A 17,212-nucleotide genomic window follows, 5' to 3' on the forward strand; every position below is an offset into this window, starting at 1 on the left:
TATTTTAAGCTGCTGAAATTATAGGAACAGAGACATGTATTTATATATACATGTATTCGTAAGGAATTACATATTTCTAAAAGTAAATGACCTTAATGAAATTTGATTCATCTAAATTAACAGTCTATTCCAAAATACATATTCATAATACCAACATAATAATAAAACCTCACAATATAAATGGAATGAAGCATAAGTGATACAAGTGACTGTATGTGTATGATTTTACTCCCATATTTATTTATTTCATATTATTATTTTAAAGTAAAGTAAGAGGAAAGGAATCAGAAGGAAAGCATTTAAAAACTACACACAATGGCAAGAATTATAAGACATACTTTAAAACAATTCTATAAAATCTGGACTTATAAAAGATAAACAGAGGATGGAGGAGGGAAAGTGCTTTATGGCGTACTTGCCTTTATAAAAATGCACAAGCTTACCTTGCACATTTAAGAACTTAGAGATGCTCAACAGAGAGGCTAAGGGAAGAAGATAAAAGAGGGGGCCTAGGAGAAATACTTAAAGACTAAGCATTAAGACCCAGTGACAAATAAAAATTAATCATAACTGAAGGAAAAATAAACCCTTGAAATTGTAACTCAATTTACAAAATTATCATATTATACTCAACAATCAGGAACTCTTGTGAATGGTAAAATATACCTATGGTTACAGTTATACATGGAATCTGTAAATGTGAAATTACAATCAAAGTATAGTCACCTTAACAGAACATCTTATGTTCTCTTAGATGGAAGAACTCCAAGGAAACTTCAGAAGCTTGGAAATTAACTCCATGTATCTGTATCAGTTTTTACATAAGTGAATTCATTTGTCAGAAACAGCCTGCTAGTTTTAACTACTTTTGGAACTTAACAGATTTTTTACAAAACAAATACAAATAGAAACTAAAATATTTTGACAATAATAAATAAATTTGTTTGTAGCCCAATAATTAAGAGAATATTCTGTTTTGCCAATCTGATATGATAGTAAAAGCAAACTCTAATTCCTAAATTCTCTTGGGTATTTATCCAAATTAAAACCATATTAGGTAATGGAACCTATCTGCAATTATCCAGAGATACATATATTTGCTCCCTGTTGACCAAGAAAATAAGAACTTCTCTGTCTTATTTACCTCAGCCCATTCTGTGGAACCCAGAAGTCCAAATTCTTCTGCATCCCAGCTGGCAAAAATGATAGTTCTTCTTGGTCTCCAGCCTGTAATCATTGTTAACATACATAGTTAGGTACACCTGCCTAAAAACAAAGGAAAATTCAGCGAGTCACTTTTTGTCATCACCTACCAAAGAAACATTACTTACCTCTACTCATCAGTTTGCCAAAACTCTGAACAACTTCTTGCAAAACAGAAGCCCCACTGGTTGGGTCAATACCTCCAAATACCCAGGAGTCCCGATGACCTCCCAGAATAACATACCTGTCTGGGAAAAAATGTGTTCAAAAGAACTACAGCTTTGAATACATTATAAAGAGTAGTAATTTATGTTTTTAAATTAAACTTCCTCTCTCTTGAGTTTCCCCATAGAAAATAATCAACACCATAAGGTAGAGTCTTCTTTTAGAATTATACTTTTTTATTCCAAATTTAGTTGTTTCACATCAGCCAGAAAAATATCAATTGTTGACTAAAATTTATCTTCTCTTACTCCTGTAATCTTTGTAAAAACAAAATGTCTAAAATAATCCACCAACTCACCAGGTTCCACAGATCCTCTGATAGTTCCGATTACATTGTAAATCCTTGTGATTTTATTGATGTTATGAACACGCATTCTAACCTTCCTAGAATTTCAAAGGGGACAAATTACTTCACATAGAACATTATGTCTAACAGCTTTCTTCCAATGTTTTATTATGAGGAATCTCAAAAGTACAGAAAACTGTATAATAGGACATAAATTCAACAATTGTAATATTGTTGAATCACTTGCAAGTGGCAGACATCATGACAGGTTACTCCTGTGTACTTAAGCATGCTCCTTAAAGCCAAATTTTAAAAACCAAATATCAATATTTTACATTTTTCCTCCCTCATAGCTCTACTGTTGATATTTATTTAAAGTTCAAAATATTCTGTTATTAAACATGTCTTGGGTATTCATTCTAAAATTTTTAAATACACCCTATACAATTACAAAAATAAGGGAGACAGCCCATTATCTATTAAAGGTCAAAGAAGCTTATTTTTAATGTGTTTTCTATTTATATTAATTCCTGCTGTTCGGTAAAATTTCCCAAGATTATTGAAATAGTCTATCAGTACATTGTTAAAGGGCTGACTGAATGCTGCCTATAAGAAACATGATAAATTATATTGTTAAATGGCAATTTGCGAAGCACCTGCTAAGATGTACAAGACAACTATACGATGAAACTTTTCCAGGTCATCACTGTTGATTCTGATTTGGGCCTGCATTTTAAATATTCATTCATCAATTATAATTAACCAAATTAGAATTCACGGGAAAGTACAATCAAGCTCAGAAAGTCAGAAAAAAATGCCATTCACATTTTATAAATCCAAAATGACATGGGAAAATGTTGAGCCTCTTTTTCACAAAGGAACAAAAGTTTTTAATCTATGGTGGGCTTACAGGAGGTGGGCAGGGAACCTACTTAGTACCTCATTTTTGAATGGAAGAACAAACAAGTCAAATCCTGTATATTGTTAAGTGCAAATTCTGGTTTTTCTCCCCCTAAAAGTACACTGTGCTTCTGAATGCATATGTAATTCATGTGCAGTATTCAACTAAAAGTGCCTTTGGGGGAAAACTAGTCAATGGGTGTTGTCTTGCATTTTAAGACATTAAGTAAAAGATTTATTTTTACTACTGAATGATAAAAATTAACAGCAAAAATACTCTTTAGCATGTGTTTCTAAGTATATGAGCCTAAGATCTATTAGTAAGAAAGCCAGCTTCATTGATGTATGTCATTAAATGAAGAAAATTAAGTAAAGAATACTGTAACAATGAGGAATGAAGAAAAAAATCTATTTTAATCTAAACATGAAAATAAACTGGCTATCTGCTCAGATTCTCAAAGAAGTTCATCTACATCTTTAATCCTTATATCTTCCTGGTTTTTAGTGTCATTGACTCCAGAAGTACCTAAAAGAATGATCTAGAGAGGTGCTGCTATGGTTTACAGTGGGGTCGGTGTGAACGATGTGGGCTTAGCAAATAAAGTTCCCGAAATTCTGAAATTCCGGACAACTTGGGAGATTGGCTTTGGGGCGTCTACTGCTTCACCACCAATAGAAATGACTTCCAGAGGAATCTGATCCTCAGTTTGGGACTCTTTGCTGTGGGAGTTTGGCTGGCCAGGAATTTGAGTGACAATGACCTAAAGGCACCTCAGCCAGGGGTGTAGCCATAAAAACACATAGAACCCCTGTGCTGTATCTGAACCTTCCAAACACAGTGCCTCCCATCTGTGACCATTACACGACTTGCCCTGATGGCAACTGCAGTTTGATTCAGAAGGGCACATTTCCTTCCCTGCCTTGTAATAGAGAAGAACTTCTTGTACTCTATTACAAGTTATTCATTAAGGGATGTTGCCTATAAGCTTAAATTATACATAATGGCTCATCTCTGGGAACCCTGCTTCCCAGGTAATGAACATTAAGCTAAAATACCTTTTTTTAAACTCACAGGAAACAACCTGACCAGGACCACCAGTGAATGACTGCAGGGAGGAAGAAATTAACACATCCCCTCTGCAGGCTGACAGGAACCAGGAAATGTTTGACTTTAATCCCTCCCCTTTTAGTATGAAAGGAGCCTGAATTCTAACTCAGGCAAGATGGTTCTTTGGGGCACGCCATCTTCTCTGTCTGGTCTGCTGGCTTTCCGAATAAAGTAGTCATTCCTTGCCCCAGCAACTCATCTCTCGATTATTGGCTGGTCGTACAGCAAGCAGTAGAGCTTAGACTCCGTAACAGCCTGATTTCCTTTTCTTTGCTGAGTCCATTCAGAACACCCTTCTGTGGTCAGCAGGCAGGTTTCAGCTAAAGTGTTGTCCTCTATTTCTTAAAGTTCTGTACATAGTTCCTAAGTTTCTGCAGGGGAAGAATGATCTACAGTTGACCCTTGAATAGCATGGGTTTGAACTGCCTAAGTGCCCTTACACGTGGATTTTTTTCACTAAATATTCACTACAATACTACATGATCCGCAGCTGTTTGAATACACAGATGTGAAACCTCAGATATGGAGAGCTAACTGTAAAGTAATACACAGATTTTTGACAGGCGGGGGGCTGGTGCCCCTAACCCCTGTGTTGTTTGAGGGTCAACTGTATTTGTTTGTCCTGTTATCACCTCAAACTCATCATGTTCCAAATAAACTAAACTTCAGAATGTAGGCTCCACAGGGCAGGGATTTTTGCCTGTTTTGTACACTGCTGAATCCCCAGTACCCAGAATGGTACCAGGGGTATAGTAAACGCTCAGTAAATAATTGTGAATTGAATGAATATACTCCTGTATGGAAAAACTGAGAACAACCTTAGCTCAACCATCAGAGTTACCTCTGCCTATCATTACCTTTGACTAGACTATTTTACAACTCTGTAGTGACAGAACTTAACTTGTAGTAATGTAGTAATACAAATAATTCATGCCCACTGAAATGCACAATTTCTCTAGTGAACGTTCAATTGACTTCCCTCCCCCAATGTGGAAGAAATCAGTTTTTCAGCTATTAAGCACACTCATTTCAGCATTCCTAAGGAGCTCATTTTTTGTATCATCTTTGAATTCTCCTTCGAACCAGTTTTAACTCCTTTCTGGTCCCCTTATTAATTAATGCATTAGATAAAATTTTTACACATGTTCAGTTTATATTTGTATGAGAATTATGGTTTTACTTAAAAAAAATCCTTTATCATTTTTGGAAGTCCCACTGAGATGTACATGGACTCTGCTTGAAGAACCAAGAATGGGCAGCTTAAAACCAGACACATCTTCTTTTGCCTCTCAGATGTAAATCCCAAGCAGCAATAGAATTTTAACTTTGCTGAATCTCTGTATCTCTAACTTATTTTTTTTCTACTGATTCTGTGTTTTGTTTATGTTTCTAGTTTGCTTACAGTGGGTAAATTATTCCCTATTTGTGGTAGCAATGTTTAAGAATTTACGGTTTCATGCCTTGTCATTTGGTAATCTCTGTAAATGGATCCATAGATTATCAAGATCTCTTCTGGGTGAGAAATGACATACATAGTCTTGTTTTTAGCAATTTTTTAAAAAAATTTGTGTATCTGCCCATTTTGAGTTAAAATCAAATAGGATTTTGTGACCATGGTGAAGGTGAACAGTTTTTTGATATCTTGACCAAGTAAATGTTCTGTTTCTGAGTTTACTCTTGAACTGTGACTGAAGCTATATGTTTATTGATTTCTCTGTTTGTATGTTTCTGTTTATAAATCAGAAAGGCCTATATCTTTCATTGTGTGTCTCTAGAGAGTATTAATAATTAGACAATAAAGTCTCTTATATTAAAAGAACTCCATTCTAATTGAGAGATAGAGATAAATAAGCACTTATATAAAAATATTTCTAAAATCCCCAGTTCAGAAATTAAAAAAAACTCTTACAGAAATTTGAAAACATTCTAAGAATACAATTTCACGTTGTTAAAGTAAATTGTTAGCAAACAAGACTGATTTAATCATTTTAGCTTAATAAAAACAGCTATATTTTCTCTGATTTATCAGTGTTAAGTTTCCCTTCCTCTCTACATTTCAAGCAAATCAAAGTACTTAAAGTTCTGATCATGTCATGATGTTCTGCAACTCTGTATAAGCTGTTCTCTGCCGCTGGCATTTCCTGCCTATCTTGATACAGTGGAAAACTTCTTTTTTCTGTAGAATTAAGCTCAATGAACACATATTCTGTGATCACTCCTCGAAGTGCTCTCATGGGTTAATAACAATAATACCCAAAATGCTAAGTGTATTGAGCCTTACAGTAGTTACTTGCTTACCCATTTTGACTCATCTAACCCACCCACACAGGAAGTGATCAACAAAGGTTGGCTCCTTTCTCTCTTCTCTTTTACTCCTTCCCTCAAGTTAACCTAGTGCTTCACATGCATAGCGTTTTGACGGTTATCTGAAGAACTTAAAAAGGTTAGGTGAAGAGGGAAGTTAAAATGTTAAACCTATAACTCAAATGTAATTTTTAAGATTTACAAAACAAATGTGATATCACTGTTGGAAGAATAATTTAATACATCATTCCATAAGTAATTCTTAAGCAATATAAAATAATTATTCATTATGAAAAATGAGAAAAAGAAGATAAGCAAAATATATCTGGCAGAATATTTATCTTGACATTTTTCCATTAAACATGTAAACCTTTTCTAGGATACTAAAGTAACATAAAATTACCTGAAAGAATCATGCCCTATGAAGCCAGGCCCAATATTATAATTCACCTTAAGACTTCCCTTCCAGCTCTCATCTGGTGGAGCAGTTCCTCCCAAATAGCTGTCAAGAGAACACAAAAATGACAGGAAAATGTTGAGCATCACAATTTCTTAGAAGAAATCATAAAGTGTGATGATGAGATATTTCACTCATTCATTTAACAAGTATATATTGAGGATTTACTAAGTGCCAGGTACTGTAAAATTTCCTTACCTTGTGGAGCTTACATTCTAGTGAGAGAGCCATAACTGAGATAAATAAGGAAAATGTTTAATATATTACTGATAAGAGCCAAGGAGAGGAATTCCCTGGCAGTCCAGTGGTTAGGACTCGGCACTTTTACTGCCTGGGCCTGGGTTCAGTACCAGGTCGGGGAACTAAGATCCCACAAGCCCCACAGCATGGGCAAGAAAACAAAAAGAGCTAAGGAGAATAAAACCAACCAAGATAGTGAGGGGAAATGGGAAGCATCAGCCTTTCTACTTTTGACTTTAATTATTTACATAGGGAAGCATTAGGTCCAAGAAATCCTGAACATGTGAAATTCATGACTGTGTTAAAGAGAAGAAATTTCTAGAAAAGCTGCTGATTACATAGTAGCCACTCACAAAGCAATTATCAAATTGTATTGGTACATACATTAAACAAAAATAGAAGTTAGGTGATTTGAAAAGCAACACAGTTATACAATACAATAATAACAAACATTAATTGAATATCATATTATAGATACTTTATATACATGATCTCATCTACTTCTCATAACTCTGTCAGGGAGAAACTATTTCTGTCTTCATTTTACAGAGAAGGAAACTGAGTCAGAGAAAGATTGAGTAACTGGTATAAGTTCACACATCTGGTAAGTGGTGGACATTACCACATTTTTAAAATGCAGGTCAAATACAAATATCAAATGAAGATCTAAGAAAATCTAATTACTTGAAAAATCTCAAATCAGTATTTTTATCTTTGGACATAGTTTTGCTTTTGAGACTTTCATTTGTAGCAAACAAAGTAATGTTTTCTTATTATTTCTTAGTCATTAAACTGACTGCTCTTCTCTTGTGGAAAAAAAAGAAGATGTGGTCTGTTTTTCCTATTTCAGGAGTCATTCTGATACAAAACTTATTCATTTTAGAAGAGAAAATGGACATACTAGTGTAAAATATCTTATTCTCAAATCCAACTAGAAAACTATACCGTAATAATATTTCTGCATCATTATATCCAATGGGATGTACAGGGATTTGAGGGATTCCCACTCCTTCTTCAACATCAAGTCTGAAGGTGTACTCTGCAAAAATCAATTGCATAAGAGGAAAACGATTGAAGAATCTGAGCAAGGGGTACAAAGGAATTTCTTTTATTACTATTGCAGATTAGCTATATGTTTGAAATTATATTCAAAATTTAAAGTTCCCCAAAAGTCAACTATTGTTTTATCTAATATGGTCTATTTAATTTGACAGTAAGAAATTAAATCATTTACACTTTAATGTAAAATCAATTATAGGGATTACAGGCTCCCCAACTTGCTTTGACATTTCATGTAATTCTCTTGAATTTTACAAGAATATTTTATTTCCTCAAGGATATCTCAAATCCTTCTTAAAGAAGCTTCAGTTAACCAGATACCTAGAAAATGCATCCCAGATTCTGAAACTAGAAAGAATTGTAAAAAAAAAATTAAAGGGAATTTATGAGATATTGTGAATAAGTGATAAGGTTCTTACTCAAACAGTAACAATATTCTCCTTAAAGGAAGATGAAAAGTATTGTCAGGCTTAAAACCTAATTGGGACTTTGGCTTTCAGCCAAAATAGAGTTCTGTAAAGCATTATTACCACTATCTTAGAAAAAAGGGAGGTTTCAGGACTTCCCTGGTAGTCCAGTAGTTAAGACTCCAAGCTCCCAATGCAGTGGACCCAGGTTCGATCCCTGTCAAGGAACTAGATCCCATATGCCACAGAGAAGATCCTGCATGCCACAACTAAGACCCAGAGCAGCTAAATAAATAAATATTTTTTAAAAAGAAGAAGAAAAAAGGGAGGTTTCAAACAAGTGACCTCAGATTCCACTTAAGAAGTAAAAAAAGATGAACAAATAAAGCAGAAATAAGCAGGAGAAAGGATATACTGAACATCAGAGCAGAAATCTAAGAAATAGGAAACAGAAAAATGATGGAGATTATCAATGAAATCCAAAGCTGGTTCTCTGAGAGGATTAATAAAATTGATGAATCTCTAGCAAGACAAATCAGGAAAAGCAGAAAAAAGATATAAATTGCTAATATCAGGAATAAAGATAAGAATAGCACTCCAGTACCTGCAGAAAAAGAGAGAGAAAGAGAAAGAGAGAGAATGTATTATGAAAAACTCTAAACCCATAAATTTGACAACTTAGATGAAATGGACAAAATTCTTAAACAACACAAACTACCAAATCTCACTCAAGAATAAATAGATAACCTAAACAGCCAGATATCTATTAAAGAAATTGAATTTGTAGTTAAAAACATTCCTATGAAAAAAACACCAGGCCCATATGGATTCACCGAAGGATTCTACGAACATTCACAGACAAAAATCAAATGCCTTCTATATAAACACTTGCAGAAAAATGAAGAAGATGAAATAGTTTTTAACTCATTCCATGAAGCCAATGTTACTGTTACCAAAATGAGACAGAGATATTACAAGAAAATAAATTGATAACAATAAGGGATAAACAATATCCCTTATAACTAAAGACAGATTCTTAATAAAATTTTTTTAAAAATCCAATAATATACCAACATTATGAAAAGAATAATACATTGTGACCAAGTAGAGTCTGTCCCAGGATGTTTTGTTTTAACATTCAAAAATCAATCTGGGGAGTCCCCTGGTAGCTTAGTGGTTAGGATTCTGGGCTTTCACTGCCATGGCCAAGGTTCAATACCTGGTCGCGGAACATCCTGCAAGCTGTGCAGCATGGCCAAAAAAAAAAAAAAAAAATCAATCTGTATAATTGAAAGAACATAAATAAGAACAACTTAAGATCATTTCAATAGATGCAGTAAAAGCATTTGACAAGGGGCTTCCCTGGTGGCACAGTGGTTAAGAACCCACCTGCCAATGCAGGGGATGTGGGTTCAAGCCCTGGCCCGGGAAGATCCCACATGCCGCGGAGCAACTAAGCCCGTGCGCCACAACTACTGAGCTTGCACTCTAGAGCCCGCGAGCCACAACTACTGAAGCCTGCGTGCCTACCGCCCATGCTCCGCAACAAGAGAAGCCACTGCAATGAGAAGCCCGCACACCACAAGGAAGAGTAGCCCCAGTTCGCCACAACTAGAGAAAGCCCATGCATAGCAATGAAGACCCAACACAGGCAAAAATAAAAAAAAATTTAAAAAGCATTTGACAAAATCCAATACATATTGCTAGTGAAATGAGATAAATGTGCTAAGATAAAAACTCGTAGCACTTTATTTATTATTTATTTTTTTATTTTTTTGCGGTACGCGGGCCTCTCACTGTTGTGGCCTCTCCTGTTGTGGAGCACAGGCTCCGAACGCGCAGGCTCAGCAACCATGGATCACGGGGCCCAGCCGCTCCGCGGCATGTGGGATCTTCCTGGACCGGGGCACGAACCCATGTCCCCTGCATTGGCAGGTGGACTCGCAATCACTGCACCACCAGGGAACCCCAAAACTCGTAGCACTTTAGAAATGAACTTCCTCAATCTGATAAAAAGAATCTATAAAAAATATACAGCTACTATCATACTTAACAGAGAAAGAGTAGGATAGTCTTTGGGGCAGGAACATGGCAAGGATATCTGCTCTAACAACTTTTTTCAGCAATGTTCTAGAGGTACCAGACACTACAATAAGAAAAGAAAATAAAAGGCACCCAGATTAGAAACAAAGAAATAAAACTGTCTTTATTTGCTGATGACATGATCATCTATGCAAAAACTCTGATAGAATCCACAAAAACCTAGTAGAACGAATTAGTTTAACAAGTTTTCATATTACAAGATCAATATATTTCTTCTAAAAATAAAATAACATTTCTATTTACTAGCAATGACCAACTGGAAATTGACATTTAAAATGTAATTTAAAACAGCATAAAACTTTGAAATTATTATGGATAAATGTGAAAATAGACATGCATGGTCTGTATAGTGAAACTACAAACATGCTGAGAAAAAGTAAAGAATATCTAAGTAAATGGAGAGTTGTGCCATATTCATGGATCAGAAGATTCAATATTTTAAAAATGTCAATTCTGCTCAAACTGATCTATAGGTTTAATTCAATCTCAAATTAACCTCCCAGGAGACTTTTTGGTAGAAATTGATAAGTTGGTTCTAAAATTCACATGGGAAGGACCTAGAATAGCTACCAAAACTTTGAAAAAGAATTGTAACTTGGAGGATGTACATATCTATTAGAACGTAAAGTTAACAAGATTGACCATACTAAATGTTGACAACGGTGTAGCAGCTGGAACACTCATACACTGATGCTGCAATATAAAATGGTACAACAAATTTGGAAAACAATTTGAAAATCATCTATCATATTATCCAGCCGTGCCATTTCTATGTATTTACTCAAGAGAAATAAAAACATATGTACATATAAAGACTTGCATACAACTGTTCATAGCAGCTTTATGTGTAATATCTCCAAAACTTAAAGCAATCCAAATTTCCAACAAAAAGTAAATGAATAAACAAACTGTAGAGTATCCATTCAATGGAATACCATTCAGAAAAAAAAAAATGAAATACTGACACAGACATCAACATAAATGAATCTCAAAATAACTATACTGACAGAAAGCAAATCAATGATTTCCTAGGGATTGGCAGGGAGGGGGTAGGGTTGAGAGGAAGGCTTTACAAAAAGATGAGAGGAAACTTTTTTGGTTAATGGATATGTTCATTATCTTGATTGTGGATATGGTTATGCAGATGTCAAAACTTTTCACATTTCACATATTAAATAACACAAAAAAACCATTGGTATTTTAAAAAATAGAAATACGGGATCTACAGAAGAATAAAATCATTAGACAATTCAGAAACCCTAAGTTCTGGTTTGGTAAGAGTAATATTACTTTGGACATGAGAATCTGTGTTTCTGAACCTCTACTAAAGGTAGAGAGAGAATTGAACTGACCCCTTCCCTTCTCCATGTCCACACTTCATGAAAATTTAAAACTGAAATAAAAGGGAAATGCTTTTGAATTCCTAGCAATAGCAATCCAAAATATAATTGCACACAGTTTTAATGTTATTCTATAGATGCTTGCTTGCTTTTATGCCTTCTATAAGGGCAAGTAATATTTTTGCAGAAATGAGTGGACCATAACAGGCTTATCTATTACCTTTAGCTGGATAGCCTGGAGTGAGTGGGTCACCGGCACCATTCAAGTTTAACACATTCCCTCTCTGGGCTGCAGTTGCAGGAAGGTTCCATCCTTTTGGGTATGGCTGTACCCCAGGGGCAGAGTAGTCAGCTGGATCTGAGTACAATATGATTCCTTTGGCTCTTGCTAACATGGCATTTTTAACCTACAGGGGTAATGTGCAATCCATAATGTAGAAATGGAAAATGACTGATTTACCAATCTAAGATAAAATCAATTTAATGACATAAGGAAATTTACACACTGTTTTATCATCACGCTGTTACACATTCAGTTCTCTTTATCTTGAATACAATTTCTGTCTTGGTAGACTTAACAACTCTCATTATTCAACATAACTCCAAACAAGTTATTGCCTTTTCTGTGAAGCATTCCTATTATCCCTAAAACTGCAAAATTAATGTCTCCCTTCTTGGTAAGTCTTCTATATTTTGTATATAATTATATTACAAGATGGATTAAAGCATTATAAAATACGTTTTAAACATCTTTCTCCCCTATTACATTGAGGCTGTTTTTGAGAACGGGACCCTGTCTTACTCACTTTTAACTATCTACCCTCCAACATTTAGTACATCATAGAGTAAGCATGATGTAAATATCTGTGGAACTAAACTAATTTAAAATTCTACACAAATGAAGTCCGTGGTGGTCCACTGTTAACACTCTGCAGTCTCACTGCAGAGGGCCCGGGTTCAATCCCTGGTTGGGGAGCTAAGATACCACAATCCACTCTGTGTGGTCAAAAAATAAATAACATAACATAATATAACATAAAACATAAAATTCTACACAGAACAGTCATAGTGTGTGAAACATTGTCCATAGTGTTTTGTAAACATTTTTCTAACAATTCAAACTGACCACAAATAGGAAAATCTATCCTGTAAGATACTGAATTCTTTATTACCAGACGTATTATAGCGAAAGATAGATAACTATCAGTCAACTAAAACACTTTCCAGTATTCAGAAAGCACTCTTTTATAATATTAGAAAGAGTAAAATCTGGCACAACTCGATGATGCCCATCAAACTCTTGAAATAATATACAATTGACCCTTGAACAATGCAGGGTTAATCCAAGAATAACTTATAGTTGGCCCTCTGTATCCGCCATTCCTCTGCATCCACGGATTTAACCAACGTCCAACCATGTAGTATTGTACTGCTTATTATTGAAAAATATCCACGTATAAGTGGACCCATGCAGTTCAAATCTGTGTTGTTCAAGAGTCAACTGTGCACTATGATTTAGTCATTCAACTTCTAGGAATGAATCTATATTACAAAAATCTTCACACGACTGTTCAAGTACACATGGACAAAGATGCTAACAATATAATTATTTGTAATAGTAACAAATTTAAGACAAGCCTAGGATCTGTCAACAGAGCAATGGTTAAACAAACTGCTTATCAATTCTGTGAAATATTACATAGCCATCTAAAGTAATGAGGTATTTACTTGATAAGCAGTTACCAAGAAATTACTAAGTACCAGTAACTATCCTAAGCGCTTTCAAACCTAAAGTCTATTAATCCTACTGTGGATTCTAAGAGATTAGTGTTATTATTAGCATTCCTATTTCACATATGAGGAAACACTGGCACAGAAAGGTTAACTAACTTGCTCACAGGAAAAGATCTAGAGAATAGGGGGCCCAGACCAGATCAGACCCCAGGTTGTATGGATCTAGCTACCTATACTCTTAACCACTTCATTATAAAACTCTCAATGTGTTGACATGGAAGAATACCCTTGAGCTATTATTGAGTGAAAAAATAAAGTTATACAATATATAGTATCTAATGCCCTCTTTGTAAAAAAAAAATTATGTAATATGAGTATATGGAGACATATACTTATATTCATATAATGTATTCATATTTCATAGGCCTGGAAAGACCTGTTAAGATTGACTATGTCTGGGGAATGAAACTGAGTAATACACGGGAGATTTTCATTTTTTAGGTTATATAAAATTTCTTCAATTAAATAAAAAGAAACATTGCTTTGGTAATAAAACTATTAAGAATAATTTCCCTTTCTAGCTATGTGAGGTAGCAAAAAAACAAACAAAAAAAAATCAAAAATAAACCAGGATTTTCTATGCAACCATGAAAATAGCAAATTTACATATATATATATAAAGCAATTTTGGAAACCATAATGCAAGCTGATCATTTACATTCACAGGTTATATCCTATCTTTTCCCTCTAGAAAAGCAAATAACACAGTACTTTATTTCCTCTGAAGATTTTCCCATATCTTGCAATAACAATTTTTCCAGTGCAGTTGATGTTCATCTCCCTCTCTAGTTTGAAAAAGTCTTCAGTACGAGCATAGTTCACATATACAAGCTCCCCCTGTAGGAAAACAAAAAAAACACAGAAGAAAAACTACATAATACTGCTATAATTAAAGAGAAAACCAAAGAATAAGTTTGTTCTGCAATACTGCATCATCAAAAGTTATCTTTCCTGTCTTGGGCTTAATAAACAGATCCATGCTAATTCTGTAGAAGTCTTTAAAAATATTTCAGTATCCTGAAAGTTAAAAAAATAAAAAGACAATATGTAAAACATTTTAGACAGTGTGCTCTGTCTTGAGGAAATTATTAGCATATCCTGAGCCATGGGAAATAGGATAAATAAAAGTAATTTTAAAACCATAACTATGTTTGATTTCCAACTGTGGTATTAATTTAAGAATTTCTGTGGTATGATTTATAAATTCAGATCTATAAATCTATAACAAAGTCAGACTATGAACAAAGGAAAAAAGCTTGAAAACCATCTATTGCCCTTACTGAATTAAAGACATGTTCAGCAGTTTCTTAATTATTTCAAAGAGTGGCATCTGCTTATCAGGGTCCAATTTTCATGTATTTATTTTCTATCTTTTTTTCTTTTTCTTTTTTAAAAATTATTTTTAGGAAGGCTGTATATAGCATCAAACCTCAAAGTATGAATTAGCATGTATAATCCACCTAATCTTGGTTTTAGTCCTCTACATAGGTTTTTTTAAAAAAGGTTTGAAGAGTTGAATAAAAAATGTCTTTTATTTTACCTCTGGTGTGCCCTGTGGTGAAAAGGCATTATAGGGTGGTACAATATTTTTAACATTCTCATATCCATCTGGTGGTGGCTCATGGTATGATGTATTGAAAACCTAGCAAGAATTGAAACACATGAAGTTAGAATTATTTAGGATTGCTATTAAGGAATAATGCATTTTGTGGGCGAAAGACCTAAATAGACACTTCTCCAAAAAAGACATACAGATGGTGAACAGACACATGAAAAGATGCCCAACATTGCTAACCATCAGAGAAATGTAAATGGAAACCACGATGAGGTATCACCTCACAGTGGTAAAAATGGCTATCATCAAGAAGTCTACGAACAACAAATGCTTGAAAAAACCATAATGGAAAAGAATATAAAGAAAAGAATGTCTCTATGTGTATAACTGAGTCACTTTGCTGTACAGCAGAGATTGGCACAGCACTGTAAATCAACTATACTTCAAAAAAAAATTTTTAAAACAAATGCTGGAAAAGGTGTGGAGAAAAGGGAACCCTCCTACACTGTTAGTGGGAATGTAAATTGGTACAGCCACTATGGTGAACAGTATGGAGGTTCCTTAAAAAACTAAAAATAGAGCTACTGTATGATCCAGCAATCCTACTCCTGGGCATATATCCAAAAAAGACAAACACTCTAATTCAAAAAGGTACATACACCCAAATGTTCACTATTTACAATAGCCAAGACATGGAAACAACCCAAGTGCCCATCAACAGACAGTTGGTTTAATAAGATGTGGTTTATACATACAATAGAATATTACTCAGCCATAAAAAAGAATGAAATTGCCATTTGCAGCAAGATGGGTAGACCTAGAGAATATCATGCTAAGTGAAGTAAGTCAGAAAGAGAAAGACAAATATATGATATCACCTATATGTGGAATCTAAAAAATAATATAAGTGAATCTATATACAAAAGAGAAAGACTCACAGACATAGAAAATAAACTTATGATTATCAAAGAGGGAAGGGGGGAGGGATAAAATAGGAGTATGGGATTAACAGATACACACTACTATATATAAAGTAGATAAGCAACAAAGATTTACTGTATAACACAGGGAACAATATTCAATATCTTATAATAACCTATAATGGAAAATAATCTGAAAAAAATACATATATATATATATTAAAAAAAACTGAATCACTTTGCTATACACCTGAAAGTAACACAATATTGTAAAACAATCACCTCATTTCCATGTTCATCCGTGATTGATATGTAGTTGACATTTGTCTCATTAGGGTAAGACAGGAGAACATCATAATGAACCAACTTGGCTGAATCCAGTCCAGATTTCTTCCACTGTGTTTGGATTTTCTTGGCCAGTAGCAAATTTTGTTCTGTTCCTGCCAGATGAGGTAGCTCTGTAAAAGAACTAAAATGAAAATAAAAGGGGGAGTTAAACACTATATTCAGAAAATGTGCCTAAGAACTCTTCTAGATACATAACTTATATTTTAGGCATTAAGTTATCATTTCTATAACAGAGATATAAAAAACCCAGCTAGAGCTTTCTAGATATGCCAGTTTTTAAATATTTGTGTGTAACTGCGGTTTTCACACTATGTTCCCACAGAAAAGAACACTTCCCATGGTGAACACATTCAATCAGCAGAGGTTCGGGTATGAGAAAACACACTGGAAGGATGGCATGCCTCTACATCTGTGGTGCTAACTTCTTGCTGTTTAACAGGAAATGAGGACATTCTGAAAAAAAGATCATAATGTTTTCCAGAGACCAGTTGGGCAGTCTTGTTAACATACACTTCTACTGCTGTTTTCATCCTGTTGTATGCAGTTGTCTATTTATCTCATTGAAGCTAGAGTCCATGCATTTTTATTTGTATATTCCCTAATGCTCAGTACTTGCCTGTTACCCAGGAATTACACAATACAGGTTTATTGAACTGAATTTGAGCAATGTTCTCTAGGTTCTGGGTCTAAATGATTTGGAACAGTTAAATGACTTCACAAACATAGTTCTGAAAGAAATTCACTTTGCTTGAGGTAAATAATATTTTAAAAGTTTCCCAAACCCTCTCCTTCCATAAGTAGGGTAATGATACTTTTGTAGATTGGTTTTTTTTTTTTTTTTTTTTGTGGTATGCGGGCCTCCCTCTGTTGTGGCCTCTCCCGTTGCGGAGCACAGGCTCCGGACGCGCAGGCTCAGCGGCCATGGCTCACGGGCCCAGCCGCTCCGCGGCATGTGGGATCCTC

General features: G+C 34.6%; 1 protein-coding gene across 1 annotated transcript in view; it reads right to left on the reverse strand.

The window, feature by feature from the left end:
- NAALAD2 (N-acetylated alpha-linked acidic dipeptidase 2) overlaps positions 1-17,212 on the reverse strand; it is a 50,624-nt gene that overhangs the window by 21,276 nt on the left and 12,136 nt on the right. Inside the window, exons 3-11 of the mRNA XM_007120796.4 lie at positions 16,184-16,370; positions 14,967-15,068; positions 14,138-14,263; positions 11,853-12,039; positions 7,669-7,762; positions 6,430-6,528; positions 1,727-1,812; positions 1,332-1,451; positions 1,145-1,227 (exon numbers count right to left, since the gene is read on the reverse strand). Coding sequence (XP_007120858.2) covers positions 1,145-1,227; positions 1,332-1,451; positions 1,727-1,812; positions 6,430-6,528; positions 7,669-7,762; positions 11,853-12,039; positions 14,138-14,263; positions 14,967-15,068; positions 16,184-16,370 — 1,084 coding nt within the window. The remainder of the gene's footprint in view (positions 1-1,144; positions 1,228-1,331; positions 1,452-1,726; positions 1,813-6,429; positions 6,529-7,668; positions 7,763-11,852; positions 12,040-14,137; positions 14,264-14,966; positions 15,069-16,183; positions 16,371-17,212) is intronic.

Source organism: Physeter macrocephalus, chromosome 16 (genome assembly GCF_002837175.3).
Source record: "Physeter macrocephalus isolate SW-GA chromosome 16, ASM283717v5, whole genome shotgun sequence".
Lineage (NCBI taxonomy): Eukaryota > Metazoa > Chordata > Mammalia > Artiodactyla > Physeteridae > Physeter > Physeter macrocephalus.